The sequence below is a fragment of the Eriocheir sinensis genome, chromosome 9 (assembly GCF_024679095.1).
Source record: "Eriocheir sinensis breed Jianghai 21 chromosome 9, ASM2467909v1, whole genome shotgun sequence".
Classification (NCBI taxonomy): Eukaryota; Metazoa; Arthropoda; class Malacostraca; order Decapoda; family Varunidae; genus Eriocheir; species Eriocheir sinensis.
Window position 1 is genome coordinate 24,202,207 of NC_066517.1, and position 23,444 is coordinate 24,225,650.

The window sequence follows — 23,444 nt, forward strand, 5'->3', positions numbered from 1 at the left end:
TTTTGGCTTTCCCAGGAGTTTTGAGCATTTCCAGAGGTATTTTTCTGACCCTGCTAGTACTATGACCCTTCTTCTGTATCATGAATCTAAAACAAACCCTCATTAGAACCTGACTGACCTCCTTTTTGGCCTTAGGAAATAGCTGATGTGAGAGTCTAAGGCGTCTGAGAATACCAACTCCTAATAGCTAGCGTTCTTAACCCACGCGTTGGCCATCTCGTTTGTTCAAAGATTGTGCACGAGGCCACATCCTATTCCTCCCACGACTGGTGTAAAAACAAGGCTGGAACGTTGGAAGGGGGCGCCCACGTACTCATGTATGGGGCAAGTCGATCGATCCTGCCGGGAGGGACTTGAAATAGATAGGGCATAAAAGAAACAGCAGATTGGGAGCTTGTTCTGGGGGACCTTCGAGAGTGGAGGCGGCTGGTGAGTGAAGCAACGCAGCCCGGGTGTACGCTTCCCATTATGTTAGTTCAAAGCTCCGTCTCGTTTTTCAAAGAGTGTGCTTTATTTTTTCCTTCGTTGTTATCGCGTACATTGCATCATTTAACGACTTATTATTTTTAGCTTGGATATTTACAGGCCGCTTGCAGATCCTATAATGACACGCAGGTTTTAGTTTCCCGGGATTGAGCTTAAAATAGGAGGGTACAATTCCTTCAGTAATATACCGCACGCGAACGTTCGGGGGAAATAGATAAACCAAACACCTTGACTCTAAATACGTATGCCAGCTGAGGTGCCGTCGCGTATGCTGGGTCGCCCTATCAGTAGCCGCTATTAACTGATATCTAACAGCCGCAGGTGATGGTAGCGGTGTAATAACGACGAAAACACTCGACTGTCACTTACATCTGGGTTATTATCACTGGTTATTAGTTTTATTGCTGATATATACTCCTCCCTTGTTGTGCATTCATTCCTCCCATTGTATCTTTTAAGTTTCATGGTGCTACCTACACATGTATTACTAGTTGTATATTCACATTATGCACTGCCTGGGGGTTGGGATGGCATGCTCCTCCCTTCTCCCTTGTTGTTTCCCTGCAGCAATAAACTTTCACTCAATCAATCGCAACAAAGGAGAAGGGAGGTGATCCATTGCCATCCCGACCCCCGAGAATTACACAAAAGATAAGAGAATTAAAAGAAACGTGTATCAGTGAGGGTGGCAGGAAGTTGTTGCCTCATCCCCCGACGCCCACGAGGCTCCTCCTTTACTTCACCTGAGTTCTGTTACCCGAGAACGCCACAGGTGCACCCAAGGAGGACGAATACAGTCTCCTTGGGGCACCTCACGACCATAAGGTGTAATGCCAGAAGGTTAAGTTAAGTATGGAATATATACAGGATCACAAAAGTAGGTTTAAGTATCGTAAGTATTGAGTGTGTCTCCCTCCGACCGTTAGACTTCCACAGTATATTACAAATCTTTTTTTGTGTGTGATCCTGTATATATTCCATAAGTACTTAACCTTCTGGCATTACAACGGCATATTCTTGAACATTTCGTAGCCCAAACACACTGCACTCTTGACAAGGCTGCAAACTGAACACATTTTACATACCTCAGATACGTTGCTCCTATTGCCATCTTACAGGAAATAATCAAAACAACAACAACAACAGGTTACAACAGACTCACACATTCCCAACAGACAAACTGAACACATTTTACGTACCTCAAATGCGTTGCTCCTCTTGCTATCTTACCGGAATGAATCAAAACAACAGTACCAAATTTAAACAAACAAAACTCATACATCCCGAGCAGGCAGACTGAAGACGCGTGACAGCCCATGACCACTAACCCATGTCCTTCTTCTAAAAATAAAGTTCAGGTGTGCTTCAAGTAGTGTCTCAGTGTCGCCGCGAGGTACCGAAACGGACTCGAAATTAATCTATGCAAGTTAGTTATGAAGTAAGTATAAAGTATGAAGTATGAAGAAGTAGTTATTTCCCTTCACAATAACAACAAAAATAGAAGTATATAGGTTTCAGGCGCTTGGTCGTCTACTCGATTTCATTTCATTTATCGTTTCCACAGGATGCTGAAGGTGAAAGTCGAGAGAAGCGGGCTAGTATTCACGAGGGAGTCAGGTGAAGTGTGAGCCCAGGGTCCGAGCACTATGAGAACCTCTTATTTTTCTCCTTATACAGTAATAGTGGCAGCTGAAGGGCAAAAATAAATATAAGCAAAAAAGTCCGCTATACGCTGCTCCTGTAAAAAAAAAAAAAAATGTAGGGATAAGTAGTCAAAGAGGGGTAGGAGAAACTGTTCAAGTCGTAGGCAGGAGGAAATACAGACGAGGGAAGATTATACAGACGAAGGAAGGATAATGTGATAATGAGTGCACCAGATTCGCCTCGTCTCCTTTGATCTCCTTCGCCCCGACACCTAAAGAGCGGCATTCTATACACAGTGACAAGCTAAATAGCCTCAGCCCGTGATTAGGCTGCCCGGCTTATTACGACCTATTATCGCGGGGACACACGAGGCGACGATTAGACCCCGGCTGATAAGAGGAACACATCAAGGGCAAGGAGCTATTACCGGAGGAGAAGGAGGAGGAGGAGGAGAACACGAAGAAAAAAAAGGAAAAGAAGAAAACGAAAAAGAAGACGAAGAAGAATCATTCGCAATCAAAGAAAAAGAAGACGAAGAAGGAGAAGAATCAGAAGAAGAAGAAGAATCAGAATCAGAAAAAAAGAAGAAGACGAAGACGAAGAAGAAAATGAAGAAGAAAAGCAAGAACAAAAACAAGAAAAAGAAGAAGAATCAGTCGTAATCTGCCTGCCGTGACCTCGCCAGATTGCACACACACACACACACACACACACCGCCTTATTACCAGTCCACCCACATACAAGCAAGCCCCGAACACATGCAACACCTTACGAAACACACGCCCGAGGAAGTGACGTCAATACAGGTACAGCGAGAGACAGCGAACGCAATGATAAAGTAAAAAGAAAAACAAAATAATTAAACAAAAACGCATCTATATCAGTGGCCAGGAAACACCGAAGCGATATGTTGTGAGAGTAGATTTGATAAACTTCCTTCCTTCCTTCGTCCTTCCTAAAAATACCAATGATCACATCTTCGTTGAACTTCAAATAATAATCGTATCTTCGTGGAACTTCAAATGACGCAAGAGAATGCATAACGAATAAGTCACGTGTACATAACGGTGTATGAGGTACGTGTGTAAAAATATATATCAGGCTACATACGTATTTATTAATGTTATGTTGCTGGTATCACCGATTATCCTATCTAGCTGGGTGACTCTGGCGGCGGCGGTAGTGACGGCCATAACGGAGATAAGATAACAGTAGTAATCATCTTGGACTCCAGACTGAAAGTGATGAACCAGTACAAAGCAATCACCCCTGCAAGACACACACAACCGACCAACCAACGCGGAAGAAGCAAACCCACAGACAAAACGCGGACGGATATCCCCCTTGCCCTACGCCGACAAACGGGAGAGGTTCCAGAATAGCAGTTCCCAAAATCACCCCTGCAAGACACACACAACCGACTAACTAGCGCGGAAGTAGCCAAACCCATAGAAAAAACGCGGACGGATATCCCCCTTGCCCTACGCCGAACAAACGGGAGAGGTTCCAGAATAGCAGTTTCCAAAGCAATCACCCCTTCAAGACACACACAACCGACCAACCAACGCGGAAGAAGCCAAACCCACAGACAAAACGCGGACGGATATCTCCCTAGTCCTACCCCAAACAAACGGGGCGGTTCCACAGTGTCAATTTCCTTCCTTTTGAGTCCCAGCCAGTATTCTTGTGCTTCACGTATTCACCAAAGGATTTAAATTGACCCCCACGAGTGCATACGGTGGACTCATTTACTCTGCCCCTGGGAAACACAAGATACAGCGGGTTGTTAGCGGTGCAGCGGAGAGGCAGGATGGGGGCGCTGCGGTCTGGGTATTGGACTTGTCTGGCGGTGCTGGTGCTATTGGCGACATCGATCTCCACTAGCGACACAGCGGCTTTACCCAATGAAGGTAAGTGTTCCCAACAGCTAAAGCGGGAACTTGTAGTATTGAAGACGGTGAAGAAAGGGCGAGGGATAGGGAAGGTTAGCATATGGAAGGGAGTGTTGTTCCCTCTCCATTAGTGCCGCTATGGTTATACCCAATGAAGGTAAGTGTTACCTACAGCTACAGCGGGAACTTGTAGTATTGAAGATAGTAAACATAGGATGAGGGATAAGGAAGGCTAGCATATGGAAGGTAGGTTGTTCCATCTCCATTTCACTACGGCTATACCCAAGGAAGGTAAGTGTTCTCTACAGCTAAAGCGGTAACTTGTAGTATTGAAGACGGTGAGGAAAGGGCGAGGGATAGGGAAGGCTAGCATATGGGGGGTAGGTTGTTCCATCTCCATTACGGTTATGCCCAAGGAAGATAAGTGGTCCATTTAGATGAAGCGGAAACTTGCAGTGTTGTGAAGACAGTGAAGAAAGGGCGAGAGATAAGGAAGGCAAGCACATATGAGGGAAATGTTTCTGCTCTAACCATGATGAGTTGCCTGGGACGTGGCCGAGATGACTCATTGTCCAAGACGGTAAATAGAACAAGGAATATAAGCCAATCAGATGGGGAACAGCCTTGCAGCTCCCTGATAAGTGATTCTCGAGGCTCCAACTGGGACTAAGCAATCAGGGCGGGATACAGATAAACAATGACTAATAGACAGGGAAAATAATATTGTTGCCGTTACGTATGGGCTGTGTGTGTGTGTGTGTGTGTGTCATCTGTCAATATTCGGCGAAATTCCAAGCACTTCACGTATCAGACCGAGAGTGAGCTCATCGATACTGTCATGTTTTGTATAACCAGAAGAGGCTTTGACGCGCCAATAACAACGGAGGGTAAATACTCCCCGCTTATCGAAGGCTGTTATTAAAGGCATTCAAATTCTATCGACGACCCGGAACACTAGCTGTTTAGGTCAAGGGATCGGAATTTGCTACTGGTTGGATTATGACAAGCATTTCCGGGTGTTTTGCTTATTATTGAAGATGAAACACACACAAAAAACTATAAATGGAAGAATTAATATCAATGTAGCAACAACAACAACTAATGACGACTTTGAGGCGTTACTGAGAATAAAATTGAACCCTCGTGTATTCAATTGGATCGAATAGTTTTTTGTTTACTTGTTTGTGGTTTTTTTACAAGGGAGTCAGTTCGAGAGAGAGAGAGAAAAAAAAAGTGGTCACAAGAGAGGTCAATTCGGAAGAGAGAACATGAAATAAGGGAACACGAAACATCAGAGGGACGGATTCAGTTTTACAATGAAGAACAAAAAAAACACGTATTGGGAAAGTCTCAAGTCATGTATAATGCAGCGTGGCAAACACTCTCGTTGGGTTGCTTCACTAATACTAAACATCAGAGGGACGGATTCCATTGCATGATGAATAACAGAAAACAAGTATTGGGAAAGTCTCAAGTCATGTACAGTGCAACGATGAAGATGAAGAACAAAAAACACATATTAGGAAAGCTTCAAGTCATGTACAGTGTAATGATGAAGATGAAGAACAAAAAACACGTATTAGGAAAGTCTCAAGTCACGGATAATGCAACGTGGAAACAGACTATCGCTGGGTTGGCTCACTAACACTAAACATCAGAGGGATGGATTCCATTGCATGATGAAGAACATAAAAACAGGCATTGGGAAAGTCTCAAGTCATATACAGTGCAACAATGAAGAACAAAAAACACGTATTGGCAATGTTTCAAATCATGTATAATGCAGGATGGATCACAGACTCTCGTTGGGTTGCCTCACTAACACTAAACATCAGAGGGACGCATTCAGTTTTACAATGAAGAAAAACAAAGTATTGGGAAAGTTTCAAGTCATGTATATATATAATGCAGCGTGGAAATAGACTCTCCTTGGGTTGCTTCAATGAGATAAAGCTGAAGCAGATTTAACTGATAGACTCCAAGATATCGCTCGTAGCGCCGGAAATCACGTCAGAGCAACAGGAAAATAACGTCAAGAGTTCTGGGCATTTCCACAATAGAGAAAAAAAAATCACGAAGGCAAATAACACTGATACGCTTACCGGAGCGGCTTAACCTCAAAGACTGACGATCGTATTTTTCTTAGAAGCGGAAATCCATCAAAGTCTTGAGCCCGCATTGCTGTCATCTATTTAAGTGTATGTGTAGCCTATCTCGATTTTGTTCTCTCTCGTTAACTTGTCTTGTTCCTTGTATATGCCGATGGCGAAATAAAACTATTATTATTATTATTATTATTATTATTATTATTATTATTATTATTATTATTATTATTATTATTAAACGTAGCGGCGGCTTCTCAGTTCTCCCGTTTTGAAAAGCCTCTCGTAGAAGTTGCTGGGATTTTCATGGAGTGTTTTGTGACCCTGGTGATAGTTTTACGCGACCTTTGCATCTTGAACGGGAAAATCACCCATGAAAACCCGGTTGATCTTCTCTGTGGCCTTGAGAAACAATCGGATAGTGGGAGCCGACACGTTTTAAAATGCCTCTCGTAGAAGTTGCTGATTTTCATGGAGTGTTTTGTGACCCTGGTGATAGTTTAAGCGACCTCTGCATCTTGACAGGGAAAACCACTCATGAAAACCCGGTTAATCTTATCTGTGGCCTTGGGAAACAGCCGTAGTGGGAACCCGATACGAAAATGGTGCAAGGTCGATGAAATGTGAATATGACCCAAGGTGTTCAAAGCAATACAAGACTCTTTACCCTTACAGATGACACCTACAGGGAGAGCAGTCTGAGGGAGGTGATGGAGATCCCCAGCACGGGCATGACACGGGTGTGTGTGGTGCCCAAGGATAGCACCCCGCGGCTGAAGGTGCTGCACACGGACGCGGAGGGCGGGATGCAGGAGGTGGCCGTCAGGAGGAGGGCGCTGACACAGAACAGGCTCAGTATTCTGGAGATCGAAGTGCAGACCGGTGATGACAGTAAGGTGAATGGAGTGTGTGCGTTGGTGACAGAGGCCCGTATTTTTAAACATTTCTGCACCCAAGAACACGTAATTTACTAGTCTTTCGTGGGAGTTTAGGGCATTTCCAGGAGTACTTTTATGACCCTGGTGGTAGTCTGAGCCTTCTTCTGTACGGTGAACCTAAAAGAACACTCATTAGAACCCGATTAACCACCTTTTTGGCCTCTGGAAATAGTTGGTGTGAGGGGTGGGAGCATCTGACATTACCAACCAGAAACCCATCGCCATTATCATCATCATCCTCATCGTCATTTTCAGCCGTCACTAATCCACTGCAGGACAAATCTTACCCAACGTTGCCAGATTGTCGTACTCAGCCGCTTATATTTCCCGACGTCCTACCCCAAAACTGTCTTCCGGGCTCCAGTAACGAAACTCATTTATAGTTATCGTTAAAAGAGTTAGATCCTGATGTTTCTTGGCAATAGTTAGGCGTCAAAAACCGGTAAATCGTCACCTTCGTAAACAAACCGCCAAAGTCATTATTTTCTACTTTACAGGAAATGAGAAAAGAACAGTCATTATCTCATTTGGCTTAAGATTTAGGAAGAAACGAAAAGGTCAGTTCTAGAACACACAAACCCTGGCAGTCGCATGTTAAAAAATTGATGTAGAGAAAAACCTGGAAATCGCTGAAAAATGACTTAGGCGATTATTTTATGAGGGTGACGAAATACTGTGCTCTGAGTACGATAATCTGGCAACGGTGAATTATTCTTACCCCGTGTTCTTCAAAGTTCAACGTATCGGCCCCTCAGTGCGCCTGTTTGAAACTCCTCTCGTATAAGTTGCAGTTGGGGTTATCATGAACTGTTTTGTGATCCTGGTGATAGTTCTACCCGACTTCTGCACTTTGAACGGGATTACGGGAAAGTCACCCTTGAAAAACCGGCTAATCTTTTGTGTGGCCTTGGGAAATGGTGTCGTATTTTAAAACATCTCGTCGCCCAAGTTCACATTTGACAAGGGTTTCGTACGAGTTTGGGGCATTTCCAGGAGTAGTTTTATGACCCTGGTGGTAGTTTGACCCTTCTTCTGTACCATGAGCCTAAAGAAACACTCATTAGAACCCGACTGACCCCCTCTTTGACCTTTAGAAATAGCTGATGTGAGAAGCGAAAGTGTCTTGTAATAATACCGACCTGAGTCAGTTCCGCGTCGACAGCAAAGATTTGACGAAAATATGGAGTTAAATGCTAACTATATATATACGGAACTACTGCATATTAAATAGCTCGCGTTGGACGGATGGACAGGACAGATAATGAGGAAGATGTGAGTTAGATTAACCCTCTACCTCGTGCCCAGAGCCTAACTTAATGCCTCTTGGTCTCGTCAACAGCCCAGCCTCAGCGTGCGCCTCAACGGGACGGAGCTTCCCCAGCAGGAGTCCCTCAGCACCGCCAGTCCCGCCTCGCAGCAGCCCCGCACCGCCCTTCTGCTCAAGGTAGGAAGAACCGTCACCACCCACCTCTCGTCCGTACAGAGCCCAGCCACAATCTTTGGACTCTGGGCTCTTCAGTCTCGGAGCTTTACCACGTTGGACCGAACACTCCCTTGGTACATCTAACGTAGTACCTGACCTATAACTCGCCTGCACGGGGCATGATTAGGACCCCGGTGTGCAGGGTTCACCGAGTGTCTTATTTTAATATGATTCGCCCAAGACTGGTGGTGGTGGACCAACTAATCCTCGCTTTTCCTTCGCAGGGTCACGCTACAATAACACTTTGCACGCCACCAACAACTGAACAGCTGCCAGCCCCTGAAGGGAGAGGAAAGGAGAAACCGCAGGACGGGGGCAAACAGACGGTGACGCCGGGGCAGGAGGGAGCCGAAGTGACGCCGACGAGCACCTCTCCACAGCCGCCCGTCACCACCGACGACGCCTCGTTCAAGGCTACAACAGAGCAGACAGTGACGCCGAGTACCTCCCCTGAGCCGCCCGTCACCACCGACGACGCCTCGCTCAACGCTACAACAGAAGGTTCGTCGGTCGGCGGCGGTGTTGAGGTGTTTCCTCGGGGTCAGGTGATGCTGCTCGTCACGACGCTGCCACAGACATGGGTTCAGTTTTACCTCCCTCGTGGCTAATATTTTGTGCTCGTTTACCATGGAACCAATGTCCTGATGCTTATAATTCCCTTTTCAGAAACGGAATCTGTCGAGGAGGATCCCTGGTGGAGTTTCCTGCTGGTGCTGGGCAAGGTCGGGGAGGTGCCTGTGCTGGCACTGCTGCTGGGCGCCGTGGTGCTGGGGTCGCTGGTGGGGGGCTGCGTGGTCTGCCTCTGCTGGAAGGCGTGTAGAAAACCCCGCGGCAGGTACAAGCCAGTGACTGTTCGAATGACTCCCTCAATGCCGCCGAGTGACCTTAACAGGGGAACGAGGACTGGCGACAGGCAGGTAAATGACTTTATAAGGCCGAAACAAGTTGGCGACAGGGCTGACGAGCGGAGCTCAGGAATCGGCAGTAACTTCAGCACCCTCACTAACGACAGAGGCAGCACCAACTCAGTAGATCACGGCCAGAGGTCCGGGACCCCCTTCATCGCGAACAACCTCGGCAGAGGGACGACAGGAAGTCTCAGCGGCTCGACAGGCCGAGGTCACATCAGTGCCAACAACAGCTTCAACATTCCGAACAATGACAGCACGGCGCGCTGGGACCCCGCAACAAACACCCACAATCCGGACAACAGGGTCGCCGAGAGCAGCCTGATGCTCCCTCCCGGCGGCGGCAGGCCGCGCACCTACAGCAACAGAAGTAACGGCGGCTCCATCAACAGGAACACTAACCGGAGCCCCAACATTCCGTACACCAAGACGCTGGGGGCCATCGCCGGGCACCAGGACACCTCGATAATCCAAAATCACAACAGCGACTATGACGACGACTGGGACGACGACCCCAGGTACGACAAGCCGTACGTAAGTCCTCCCATCGTGGCGGATTACTCTGTCCCTCACTCGACGCAAGTCGTCCAGTTGCAGAAACCCAACAACACGCTCCCCTCAGACAAGCCCGGAGGCCGCCAGCTCCCTCCGGGCAGGTACGCGACCTTCGTCAAATGAAGCACCGCCGTGCTCCAAGTGAGGGCTGGTCAGCCGTAAAGGAAGCCTTTTTTTTTCTTTTTACTGGATTTTGGAGGCTGAGTTGGCACGAGGCGGACCCCTGCACGCTTGGGGGCGACGACGCTGCTCCCCACACACGACCGTGATTATGAAACTGTGTGTGTGTGTGTGTGTGTGTGTGTGTGTGTGTGTGTGCTTTGGTGCCAGTCTCCCTGCCCAGGAGGGACGACGCCCACGTATAGCCTCAAGGAACGACAGTTTCGCTTCGCTAGGCTCGTTGATTCCCGTGGAGCACCGCCGTGAGGGTGAGGTGGTGGGGCCCTCCATCACCCACGCTCTCCTTCCCTGCCCTCACACGCCCCCGTCCCCCCCCCTCACCCAAACACTTGTAGGGTGAAAGAAAAACCCGTCTATAAACAAGCTGTGGCTCTGTCCTGTGTCCTCTCAAAGAAAACAAGCCCCTCTGTACATAATCGGCATTCATAGTACTCAACTATATACGTTTAGATGTGTTCGCTTTTTGTACTTTCTAATAACGAATTGTCTTATATAACCGTGTCAAGACAAGATATATTTTTGTAACTGGTGTTTCAATATCCCTTCATGCTCGGGTCGTCTGACAAAAGGGACCGAATGACAAACGTAAGATTTTTAACACATCTTTACAATTCAAAATCAGGCTTCCAGAATTTTAATGCAGTCCCAAAATTGACCCTCCCTCCCGAAACTGACCCCTCCCAGTGACTTCCCGTAGCTTCCCGTTATCTTATGTGGTACACCCTCCGGTTTAGTTCATTTTAAGGTCCTGTTCCCCCTCCAAATGACTTCCCGTAGCTTCGCGTTATCGCCTCACTTTCGAAACCAGACTGACCTTGACTTTGAGAGCCCGGATGTTGGTGTTATCAGACCCTTCCGCCTCTCAAAGCCAATATTTCCAAAGGCCAAAAAGGAGGTCAGTCGGGCTCTAGGGCCACTTCGACAGTCCAACACATAGTCCTTGTATGCGCCCAGACCAAACTATATTGATTGATTGATTGATTGATAGTTTATTGTTGCAGGTAAACAACAAGGGAGAAGGGAGGAACATGCCATCCCAACCCCCAGGTCCACAATGATCCATTTTTTTCCACTCAATACTAGATACTAAAGAGATTTCCTGTGTGGTTTCTTATAATTTCCTCCTTTTTACATCAACACCCAACACTATAGGCCTACAAGGAATTTTTGTCGTGATTTGTGTTTGGTTGGGGAGTTTACGAACGTGCTGTACTGTAAAACTGGCCCCTAATCAGCGTTGCCAGATTGTTGTACTCAGTCACTTATATTTACCGACATCCAAACCCAAAACTGTCTCCTGGTCCCTAATAACGAGACTCATTTATATTTATCGTTAAAATAGTTAATTCCTGATGTTCCTTGGCAATAGTTAGGCGTCAGAAACCGGTAAATACTATGCTCTGAGTACGATACATCTGTCTACGATGGCTCTAATGAGTGTTTTGTTAGGGTCATTGTACAGAAGAAGGGTCAGACTACCAGGTGGGTCATGCAACTAGTCCTTTACGAAAACCTTCAATGTGTGACAGTGCTGGGTCAGAGACTGAGAGCTTGTAGGCGTCTGATCCACCTCCGACAACGATACGAGGCGATAATAACAAGATTTGATGTGACAAGATTAACACAATTGAAAACTTACAACGAAATAAAGAAAGAAATGGGAAGATACATACTTGGCTTCATTTACCATTTTTTTTTAATCATCTCTCTCTCTCTCTCTCTCTCTCTCTCTCTCTCTCTCTCTCTCTCTCTCTCTCTCTCTCTCTCTCTCTCTCTCTCTCTCTCTCTCTCTCTCTCTCTCTCTCTCTCTCTCTCTCTCTTCTTCCACATTTTCTTTCACTCATTCCTCTCCTCTCTCCTCCCTCTCCTTCCCACCTCCTCTTTCTCTCCCCTCTCTTTCATATCTCCCCTCCCTATTCCTTTTGCTCTTTTCTCCCTCTCTTTCCCATTTCCTCTTTCCCCTCTCTCTCACATCTCCCCCATTCTTTTCTTCTCTCCTCCCCTTCCACTTTCACACCTCTCCCCCCTCTCCTCTTCCCCACACCTCCCCTCCTTATCAATCGTCACCATTGTTATATTAGAATCTTATCAGCGGACCGGATTAATACTCGTAGAGGTGACGAATGCTTTTTTTTCCTCTGAGGACTAACTGGGTAGCGCATTGTAATACTGAGTAGGCCTATGCGTGTGAGCCTCATTCAGAAACGGAAGATCTATATAAGTTTTTTTTTTTTTTTTTACATCAGAGGACACGGCTCAAGGGCAATAAAAAGAGTACCAAAAAAAAAAAAAAAGCCCGCTACTCGCATCTCCTTTAACAGATCAAAGTAAAGAGTAGCCAGTTTTTGTTTTTTTTAATTCATCTGGACAATATGGATGCAAAATTTTGGGATGCTGAAGAGGTAGGAAATATATATATATACCTAAGCATCACGGTGTTCGAAAAATGAGCGAAAAAGGAAGGTTAATAAAGCAGAGAGACGAGAAATAGGAGGAGGACAAAGAGGAATAGGACGAATCATGAACAGGAGGAAGAAGAGGGAGAGGAGAGGAAGGAGAGGAAGACGATGAGGAAACTAGGAATGAAAGAATAAGGAAGAGGAGTACCGAGAGGATCAGAACGGGGAAAAAAAAGACGAAAACAAGGAAAAAAATACTGATAGGCCTACTGGAAATCGAAGAGGAAAATTAATATGGAAGTACGAGGAGGAGAAGAAGAAAGAGAATCAGAACAAAAGAAAAAAAAAGAAAAAAAAAAAAACGGAAATATATGCTGATACGTGTCTGGCTAACATTCATTGAGTTGTATTAGAAGGAAAACACAGCAAACTAAATACATTACACCTTTGGACACATATACATCACACCTTTGGACACATACACATCACACCTTTGGACACATACACATCACACCTTTGGACACATACACATCACACCTTTGGACACATACACATCACACCTTTGGACACATATACATCACACCTTTGGACACATACACATCACACCTTCAGGAACACATACATCACATATTTGAACACACATACACATTACATTTTCACAAACACATACACATCATACCTTCAGGAACTCCCATTTCAGACACATGATAACAGCTAACTCACTCCTGCTTACCCTACTCCACAAAGCCAAAATGACTGACACCAAATCGCCTTTATCAACCGGCTCCGGTAAATTAAAAAATACTCAAAAAAATATGTGATAAAGGAAGAAAAATGTTGCATGGTTTTTCTACGTATATTTACACATGGACGTGGAGGCGTGTTTCGAAATAAGAATATCCTTGAGAAAATGGCGCTCGGGCTGTCTTATCTGTTGCCTAACCGTTGATGCCAATTAGTGACGGGAAAACGAGAGACTGATATTATTTCGGGCATGCTCCTCCCCACCTCCCGTTTTCCACAAGATCATTGAGAGGTACGACAGACTCCAGTTGCAGGTTTAAGGTGAGGAAGAACACGCCACTATCTCTTCTCCTGTTCCCCCGCTTATCCAGGACTAATAGGCTCTTATCAGTTCCCACAGGTGCGCCAGAGTGCAGAGACGCCTCCACCCCGCCGCTGTTCTCAGTTTCTGCTTCGTCAACGGAAAGGAAACGACGAGGCAGCGAAGACGAGCAGGTCAGACATAACGCCTAAGCCACCTGGGTTAGGCTCGGGCTTGGGAATATGACCCCCTGGTGCTTCACGGTTTAGTGGACTCGGCGGTGAAGTTCGTTTAAAGTATATAGTGAAAGCGAATTCTAAGGTGGCTGCTTTAGGCGGGAAAAATGTGAGAGGGTAACAAAGTGCAGCGGGAGGTAAGCCGTGGTGAAACTTGTAAGCATTATGACGCCTTCGTAGCGATTAATGCTTACGTAAGTGAAGGTGTGTGCAAATCAGCTGTTTCTCACGGGAAATAGTGGAATTCACAAAGGATGGACGGCAGTGAACAGCGGAGCGCCCCTTTGCCTCCTCCCGAAATTGACCTCTTTTGGCCACTCGTCTAAACTCTTTGTTTGTAGGGGCAGTGATTAGCGGGATTTCTTTTTATCTTTTTTTCCCTTAAAGCTGCTTCCTATTTTGAAAAAGAAAACTACAGCACGGTGGCAGGAAGTGATGGTCCCTGCAGTGCGCCAGACCGAGGCGCGTGTGTCAGGTCTGGCAAGAGGCAGCCATCGTCCAGTGGTTTTCCTTACAAACTATACATACAATGCACAGTTGGAAAGTAGAGAAACATTTTTATCATTAAGATTATAAATATTAAGTTGGGGGCACACACAAGAGCTGCGCATTGCGTCTGCGCTCCTCCCCGTCATTTCATCCCTTGAGCTGTGGTGTAGGGGAACAATCACCCAGGGACGCAGGGCCAGTGCGACACCCGGGTTACCACAGTTTGCCTTCGCCAGGCCTCCCAAGGTGCCCATTTATCGACCAACCCGACCATGAGAGAGAGAGAGAGAGAGAGAGAGAGAGAGAGAGAGAGAGAGAGAGAGAGAGAGAGAGAGAGAGAGAGAGAGAGAGAGAGAGAGAGAGAGAGAGAGATAGAGAGAGAGATTAGATAGGATAGATAGATTTAATAGAAAAATCAGACCCACAGACCCATCCTGACTTGTTGGTGGGTCTGTCCTTAAACCTAGTTTTTTTACAACACTCAGAAGACTCCAAAACGTTGCATTTCTACTCGAGTTGATATTAAGTTGAAGGAAGTGACGGTCGAGCTTATTTTTGAAGGAGTCAATCGTGTTACACTGGACCACTGATGGTGGAAGCTTATTCATCGCACTACAACCGTTGGTGAAGAAAAAAAATTTTGCAATCTGAATTTACTTGTCTACATCTGAGTTTACGCCATTTGTTCCTCGTGCGCAGACTGTCATCGATCATAAACAATGTTGATCTGTCTACATTCGTGAAACCATTAAGTATTTTAAAACATTCGATCAATTTTCACATCTTTATTCTTGAATACAAAACATTCTGTTCGCTTTATTTGCTGCATCGATGCATTGCTGTGAGAATTTGAGGTTTGACGCGATTTTGACCCCAAGTCTTTGCATTGAACGCTTTTGAGTTTAACGCCGCGCATTTCGTATTCGAACTTCTTATTCCTCGTTCGAAGGACCTGGCACTTGTCAAAAGGGCATCTCCATCTATCCGACCAAGACCTGAATTTTTTTTGTTTAAATCCTCTTTTGGAGGTTTTCGTGTCGTCAGAGAAGAGTTAGCAATCTTGTGTGTGTCTGCAAATTTACTAATGGTTAAATCCGTCAATCATCTACTTTTTGTGTCTGTGCTCAACCAATTCGCGATCCATTGGTTTACTTGACCGTCAATACCTATTTGCTTTAATTTGTAAAGTAATTTATGATGGGACTTTATCAAACCTTTTCTGAAATCAAGATAGATACGTCCCATGATTTGGTTACGTCATAAACAGTGAAGATAAAAGGTTAATAGGTTTGATATTGGATCTTTTTGTTTCGGAAGTTGTTTTGTGAGTCCCCCAATGGTCCCCAATCAATGAGGTAACTTTTGTGTTCTTTTATGTTCTCAAGTGCCTCCTCTCAAACCGAACCAGACTGAGAATGGGCCTGCCCTGTATTACCTGTTTTTTTTTTCCCCTTCTTGAAAATCGGTGTCACGTTAGCCTTTTCCAATCTGAAGGACGATGCCTTGTCGCAAGGACATATGAATGAATACGTGAGGGAGGAGAGTATTTCGCTCTTCGTTTCTTTCAGCAGAGTTGGATATACTTTGTCAGGTCCAGGACTTTTATTTGTTTTTGAATGGAGGAATGGAGCGACTTCAGGATCTGTTTGTGTTATCAAAATAGGCAGCATGCATGAGATTACAACAATAGTACTGGTGTTGGTGGTAGCGAGAGGAAGACTGTTAGTATTAAACACCGAGGAAAAGTAATAAAACACCGAGGAAAAGTAAGAGAGAGAGAGAGAGAGAGAGAGAGTTAAACTGTGGTAACCCGGGTGTCACACTGGCCATGATATCACCACACACGCGCCTGACAGGAAGACTCTACAGTGTGACGTCGACCTCGATTAAAAAAGAAAAATACTTTCTTCATGTTAATCCCATTATTTTACCTCTTTATAACGTGTTCAGTGTTTTCTGTTCCTTTGCTTATTGCAGCACATCGGAGTCGCCGATTTGAGATCAAAACCAGTCAGACCTTCCGAGATGCCTCACCAACGGGCACCAAGCGGCCCCCGCCTCGTTCCCTTCCTCCTCGTCGCCTTGTGCACGGTGGCCTTACTGCCGACGCTCGCCACGGCCACCAGAAGTAAGGCCAGGAGGCGTACTGACCTTCTTGAAGTAATATGCATTTTTGTAGTTGGGTGTTTTGGGTGCATTCCCGTAGCTCCAATAGACTACTTCCGTCATCTTTTATTTCTTCTTCTTCTAATACTACTAATTCTTCTTCGTCTACTACTACTATTACTAACTACTACTACTACTACTACTACTACTACTACTGCTGCTACTACTATTGCACTATACTCCACAGCCGAGACGATAGAATCCAACAAGTACGAAATGAAGACTTTGACGGAGCCATCAATGAGGATCTGCCTGGCGCTACTGGAGGGCGGCGCGGACTTCGACGCAAAGCTGAGGCTGGAAATAGTTCCCAAAAGTGGAGCCGACATTATGTTCCTCTCAGGCAACGCGGACGTGACCAAGGAGCTTCTGCAGAAGGTGTCAGGGGCGTCTCAACTCCGCTACGAGTACACCACCGCCGACCAAAAGGTGAAGATATATAGTGGCAGTTGTAACAGAGCTAATGAGGCGGAGATGATCACCCAGGCCACGTACAGTCTCCCAACTTTATCTTTAACGAATTCCAACCCAGGGACCGACATGGACTGTAACATAAGGCAAAGTTGGGGGCATGCGCTACAGCTGCACGTGGCCTCAGTGCTCAAATCCGTCTCACTGGCGCATGAAATCAATGTCGTGGCGGCGAGGACGTCAGAACTCCGTGGCTTAATTAATTCTCAAGATAGGAACTCAAAGCTCATTGGCTGGTGATAAGGGGGTTTGCATTGGCTCAGTCTTGTCACCGACCCACGAACCCGCCATGGCTATAAAAAGATAACAGGACGGCTGGTGAGAAGAAAAGAAGAAACGATGAACCGGGACGCATATTTCCAATGTCTCTACGGGCACGAACGACTCCCACTGAATCTCACCTAAACTACCCTAACCTGACCTGACCTGTTCAAGAGTGGGCGCCACATACCCGTACAGGGAGGGGAAATACGCCACCGGGGGCACAGATGAAGGCCCACAGCCGGCCATGCTCAGCCAGGTAACCTCTCCCTGTCTTGACAGATCGCCCTGAAGGTCACCCTGAACGGCGATGAGCTGCCCTACACATCCTACCAGGACATCAGCAGCGCCCAATACACGTTCAACCTCGTCAAGTTTTACATTAGGGTAAGGAATACCTGTGTGTATGTGTGTGTGTGTGTGTGTGTGTGTGTGTGTGTGTGTGTGTGTGTGTGTGTTGTTATATCGTATTGTATTTCTTTATTGTTGTAAAAAAAATCATGCGGAGGAGAAGCTCATTGCCTCTCGTCCATCCTTCAGAGAATAATAAAACTAAAGGCGTCGTGTATGCAATTACCACACGATCTGAGTTATCTAGAATTCCATAAGTCGGAAGCCAGCGCTCTCAATATTATAAGTTTTATTTTTCTCTCTCACTTTTTTTTGCGGTAAGGGAAACACTCGCAGCAATACTGTCACACTGAAATAACAGATGTCAAATGCTTTCATCAAGTTTAGCTGCTGTTGTCGCCACTGCTGCCCTTCCCTCTCTTACAGGGCCACGTGGAGGTGACCTACGACTGTCCTGAAGTTGTCGCCACCACCCCCACCACCACCACCACTACTACCACCACCATCACCCCCACCCCCACCACTCCCACCACCACCACCAAGGACTCGAACCCTGCTCCACCAACAACGCCTCGGCCCAACAAGACCCAAGGAGGCAAGAATTCCACACTGGCCCAGCCTGCCGCCGCCCCGTCCAACCCCGAGGAAGACCAACGTACGGTTTCTGCGCTTCGTAGGTCCTCCTCCTCCTCCTCCTCCTCTTGGTCCTCTCTTCGGCTTGTTCACACTTTGCTTCTCAGTGGCATCATGTTATCTATCTTTCTTCACTATAATCTCCATAGTTTTATTGCTTGAACCTCATAGTTTCAATCCCTTTCCTCGGACTTATTCAAACGTTTGTGCCCTTTTTTAACTCCTTGACTTTGGGGTAGAAAAACTTGTCCAGTACCTTCTGTCTTCTACCTATCAACCTTTTATCTATCTAATCAATTCAATTCAAAATCTTCTTGTTACTCCTCCTCTAGTCTAATGCTACCAACTACATTCTTCATTCATATGTATTTTACTGTTTATCTTAACTTTGCTGGATACCCCGTGAACTCGTTTGAGAACACCTGATAGATACACTTAAAAAGGCCTGGTCACACAAGCGTTAATTTCGGCAATTTTGTCATCGATCTCGAGAATTTTGCCATCGGCGGCACCGGCAAGTCCAAAACACGGTTTGTGTTCTCGATATGGAGGAAGACGAACATGCGCGCCTTGTATTCCTGATACTGAGAACGCCTCACCTTTTCCTCCTCCCCCTCTTTCCCTTCTATTCCCCTTAATCCTTTTCCTAATCCACCTCTCTCTCTCTCTCTCTCTCTCTCTCTCTTAACGAGTTGAAATGCAACGTTTTGGAGCCATCTGATTAATGTAGAATCACTTAGGTTTAAGGACAGACCACCTAGTCTGGACCATGGAGTCTGTGTGGTCTGATTTTCTATGTAAATCTATGTAAATCTCTCTCTCTCTCTCTCTCTTATAAACGCGCCCTCTGTTTCGGCTAGCATTGTGTGACCACACCGGAGACAAAATCACCGGCGTGAAAAAGTGCCGGCGTCAAAAATTCCAGAAATAAATACTCGTGTGACCCGGGTTAGATCATCGTAATGTGTGGTGTTACGTATTATTTATTTCGTAATGAAATGATTTTCTTTTTCCTTGGAGATAAGCATGAGTATACTCTTGTTGGGTGGCTTCCTAAAGTGCGGTGTACTGTTTCTTCCCGTAGCTGATCTGAATCCGTCCAGTGGGGGGATATCCCTTGGGCTGGCATCCGTGTTGTCTTGTGTGTTGATGCCAGTACACATTGCCTTGATTTGGGGCTTCCAGACAAGTATCCATTCCTGTGATTCAGCCTACTCTGGTGGCCACTAATATTCTCGCCTGCTGCATAGGTATAACCGCTTGATATCCCTTGGGCTGGCATCGGTGTTGTCTTGTGTGTTGATGCCAGTAGACATTGCCTTGATTTGGGGCTTCCAGACAAGTATCCATTCCTGTGATTCAGCCTACTCTGGTGGCCACTAATATTCTCGCCTGCTGCATAGGTATAACCGCTTGATATCCCTTGGGCTGGCATCGGTGTTGTCTTGTGTGTTGATGTCAGTACACATTGCCATGATTTGGGGCTTCCAGACAAGTATCCATCCCTGTGATTCAGCCTACTCTGGTGGCCACTAATATTCTCGCCTGCTGCATAGGTATAACCACTTGTGCCCTACTCACTGCATGACATGTGTCCACTTCCTTCTGCTTTATGTTTAAACGACAGAAATCACGTACGGAACTAAAAGAAAATAGCAAAATTACAATGTATATAAAAAAAGCGAAGACTAATAGAGAAACAACAAGTCAAAACATACAAACTAACTGAGATGGACACAATTTAAGACATCGAGAAAAAGTCTAATTCTTGCCTCCTTGGGTTACTCGGAGAAGATAAATATCGTTAGAAGACATGAATGGACAGTGACGCAAAGGGAACTGAAATCGACTCCCGCTCATGCTTAAACCACAAGTTGTTGCTCTAATAATTCTCTCTCTCTCTCTGAAGTAGAAATGCAAAGTTCCGGTGCCATCTGATTAACATGAATTCATTTAAGTTCAAGTACAGACCACCTCATCTAAACCTTAAAGTCTAATTTCTATGTAAATCTCTCTCTCCACAGCCGGGGTGTCTACGGCGGCAGGATCCATGTCGACCCTGCTCATCGTGCTGGTGGTGGTCGGGCTTCTGGTGCTGGTGCTGGTGGTCTCGGGCGTTGTCCTCTGGCGCCGCAAGAAACGCAGTATGAGGCCAGATCAATTCCATACTGCCGAAGTGACCCCTCTTGACCCTCCTGCCAACGTTGCAACAATACAGGGCACAAACGTGGGCACAGAATCCTTGTATAACTCAGTGTATCGTCCCACCACCACCGCAAACGGGTAATCGCTCTGAATTTGAAGCAGAAAATGAGTTTGTTGGGTTCCATCAACTTGTATGCGGGTCAACGTACATACAAAAACTGTCGGTCTTGGAGAGAAAAAAAAGTGCCACATGACAGAAAAGACAGTTATTTAGACTTTTTAAACATATCTCTGTGAATCAGTAATGGATGTTTCCTAGAATTATAAGTAATTAAAGATTTGAATATTGGCACACATCCTTCCCATTAGTGTTGATATCAGGGGAAAACTCCTCCTAAAGATCGCTGGCCTGGTGTGAGCGTCAAGAGGAGCACTGGCGATCGTTCTTCACTTCACCAACAGCTCAGTTTGGCCTCAGCTCAGCCCTCCCGCGTGTATCTGTTTTCAACGTCCTTTTGTATTTCTTTTTGACTTCCCATTCATTAGTTTTTAGTAGTAGAAATATGTATCCATAGGTCGATTATAAACTAGTTCAGTTCAACCTCTATGTTAAAATGATTATCAACTGTGTACATACCCAGCTTCACAATCAAAGCACATATTTACAGACCACAATAGTGAGCAAGTTATTGATGTAAGAATGTTTACAATACTTTGTCTACATTTCCTTATTCCAATCCTTGAGATCCTTAAATGCATTTTCTTAACAAGATTTATTTGGTAGTGTGGCATTATCTATTTGTAAATATCACTGTGTTCATTATTATTAAACTATCAAGTTAACCGTCAAGTGTTTCCACGCAGACGCCTCGCCCTCCACCAAGGCCATGAAGGTGACCGCTGCCGTACAGTCAGTCACGCTGCCATTCACTCATCCAAAATTCCCGAAAGGTTTTCCTGATCCCTCATGACACCCGACACCACAAGTAGGTCTGGCAGCTTCAGAAACAAATTACATGATATAGGAGACTCAGACGTGCCAGACTCACTAAGGCTGAGTTCCACTCTAAGCCCCATTCTCTGCAATCTTATCTGCTAAGCAAGGGGTAAGCAGAGCAGGAGACAAGTTTGACTTTGAATAATTTATTTGGTATACTACTGTATATCACTTGCTTCACATTAATAAAAGACATAAAGGACAGCACTACCGATAGAAAAAAAGAGGAAGTACAGATTTTTTTGTGCAGGCAGCAGTGAGCAGCACACTCCTGCTGCAGGAATCCCTTTGCTCTCCTCAGCTCATCTTCCTTACACTCCTGAAGGCAGCTCTGCACCTGTCTGCTTCATTTCAGTACACACACAGAATCTATAAAAGGTAACTGAAGCAAATAGATATACAAGTAACATCTGTATTTGTGTTTGTAATATGGATTTTGAAACTGTGTAACTGCAGGAAAACTGAATGAAGAATAGCAGGTGTGGAACACTGCTACGGCTGTTGCTCCGAGGCTGCCGTGCCACCCCGTTGTGCTGACTTGGCGACACCAATCGGGTGTTCAGGAGTAAAAAGGTACAGCACTAAACACAAATGTAACGGCATAAGACTGACTGTAAAAAAAATACCTAACTCTGAAATGATGGTCTTTTGGTTGAGAATCAAGATTTTGTGGCTGACTTGAGCAGCCAGTGTCATAATGAGTGAAGATGAAAGTCAGTGAGTCATACACAAAGTGGTACAACATCAAACAGGCTTAACACTTAACACAATATGGATGTGTATGTATATAATATCTATATATATAGTTCTCTAAAAACACATATGCCTGATGCCAAAGACAGCATTCATTCAAAATGCTTTCAACTTAGTATTGGCTAACAACACTGTCAGATAGTAACAAGATCCTCTCTCTATCACCGCTTTATACAGTAACTTTCTTTTCCCTCTCCTAAGGCCATAGTGTGCTTCAGCAGCAGAAGAACTATTCTTGCACAACTCAGAGCTCGGAGTTGATGCCTCGGGTGGCATTCTTTGTCATGACACTGAATATCCTCTGTTCCCCATGCCATCTATCCTCTGAACGGGGAGAAACGTCTACACTACATACAATAAGTTAGGCGAGTGACGAGAACGGGCGAGTGGGTGTACAAAAGGGCAACACCTGGATGGACGTGACAGTACTGGTCCCTGTGGAGGCAAGGTACTGCAGGGCACGGAAGGCACGGGGTAAGGCGGGGAGTCTGCCAGCTAGGAGCGTCTCGGGGCCGGGGACGAGGCTCCTGGTTCACAGCCCCAGTGTTGCAGGGTCACGGTGTTTGCGACTGTGTCTGAAGAGTACTCCCCAGACACTCACACTGCTAAGAAACTGTCAAGTATCCTTTCCTTTGCCACAAATTTACACTAAAATACAACCTGAATATGACTACAGTGAGGCTTGTGAACCAGGAATACTCATCAAGGCCACGCCAACCAACCTTTGTGAGTTAAATACTGTAAAATTTGGCCGAGTTTTAAAAAGCATTATGTTTCACTAATAAACACTTATCCCTTGTTATCTTTGGCTAATTCACAATTCATGAACATATTCTATAAAACAATCTGCCTCTATCGTCTTGTAACAGCAAGGCGGGCACACACGTTCCTCTTATCAGCGAGTTGCGTTCCGTGTTTTCCTCTCACTAGCTGGGGGTGTTGAGGTGCTTGGCTAGACAGGGTTGTGCTTATGGGACGAGAAACACATATGGATCACAGGAGTAAAGTCTGTAAAAGGTGACACAGTCTTTAGAAACAACTACTTCAATGCTTGTTCCTGAATTACCGTACCCTGTTGCTGGCTCAGGAGGGTTGTTGTTTCCTCCTCGTTAAAAATTTGGGTTGCACGGCACGGAGCGTCTTCCTCAACCGTGTGCACTTAATATAAAAGAATGACTTGACTGCATACACTTATAAAAATGGCACCTCCTTGTGTTAATTGTTATAATTTACCTGAGTGGTTTTCATCTATTACTAAGATCATACGTGTATTTACTAAATTTGTGCATAATTATTCACTGCTTCATACA

At 45.5% G+C, this 23,444-nt stretch overlaps 2 protein-coding genes across 4 annotated transcripts; both read left to right on the forward strand.

Moving 5' to 3' along the window:
- Positions 1-3,370: 3,370 nt before the first annotated feature.
- On the forward strand, positions 3,371-10,575 carry LOC126996224 (uncharacterized). The gene is made up of 5 exons (XM_050856564.1): positions 3,371-4,040; positions 6,800-7,020; positions 8,402-8,506; positions 8,770-9,046; positions 9,212-10,575. The coding sequence occupies exons 1-5, from the start codon at positions 3,941-3,943 to the stop codon at positions 10,129-10,131; spliced, it is 1,623 nt and encodes a 540-aa protein (XP_050712521.1). The 5' UTR covers positions 3,371-3,940; the 3' UTR covers positions 10,132-10,575.
- A 3,089-nt stretch (positions 10,576-13,664) lies between these two features.
- LOC126996225 (integumentary mucin C.1-like) lies at positions 13,665-23,177 on the forward strand. Of its 3 annotated transcripts, XM_050856567.1 has the most exons (7): positions 13,665-13,826; positions 16,335-16,485; positions 16,711-16,952; positions 17,538-17,642; positions 18,033-18,261; positions 19,324-19,489; positions 20,264-20,406. In XM_050856567.1, exons 2-6 carry the CDS (start codon positions 16,383-16,385, stop codon positions 19,467-19,469), a joined length of 825 nt encoding a protein of 274 aa, XP_050712524.1. In that variant the 5' UTR covers positions 13,665-13,826; positions 16,335-16,382; the 3' UTR covers positions 19,470-19,489; positions 20,264-20,406. The 3 variants fall into 3 exon arrangements, with proteins under 3 accessions (XP_050712524.1, XP_050712522.1, XP_050712523.1); XM_050856565.1 differs by lacking the exon at positions 19,324-19,489 and having other exon boundaries at positions 13,666-13,826; positions 18,033-18,279; positions 20,264-23,177; XM_050856566.1 differs by lacking the exon at positions 19,324-19,489 and having other exon boundaries at positions 13,667-13,826; positions 20,264-23,177.
- Positions 23,178-23,444: the final 267 nt, after the last annotated feature.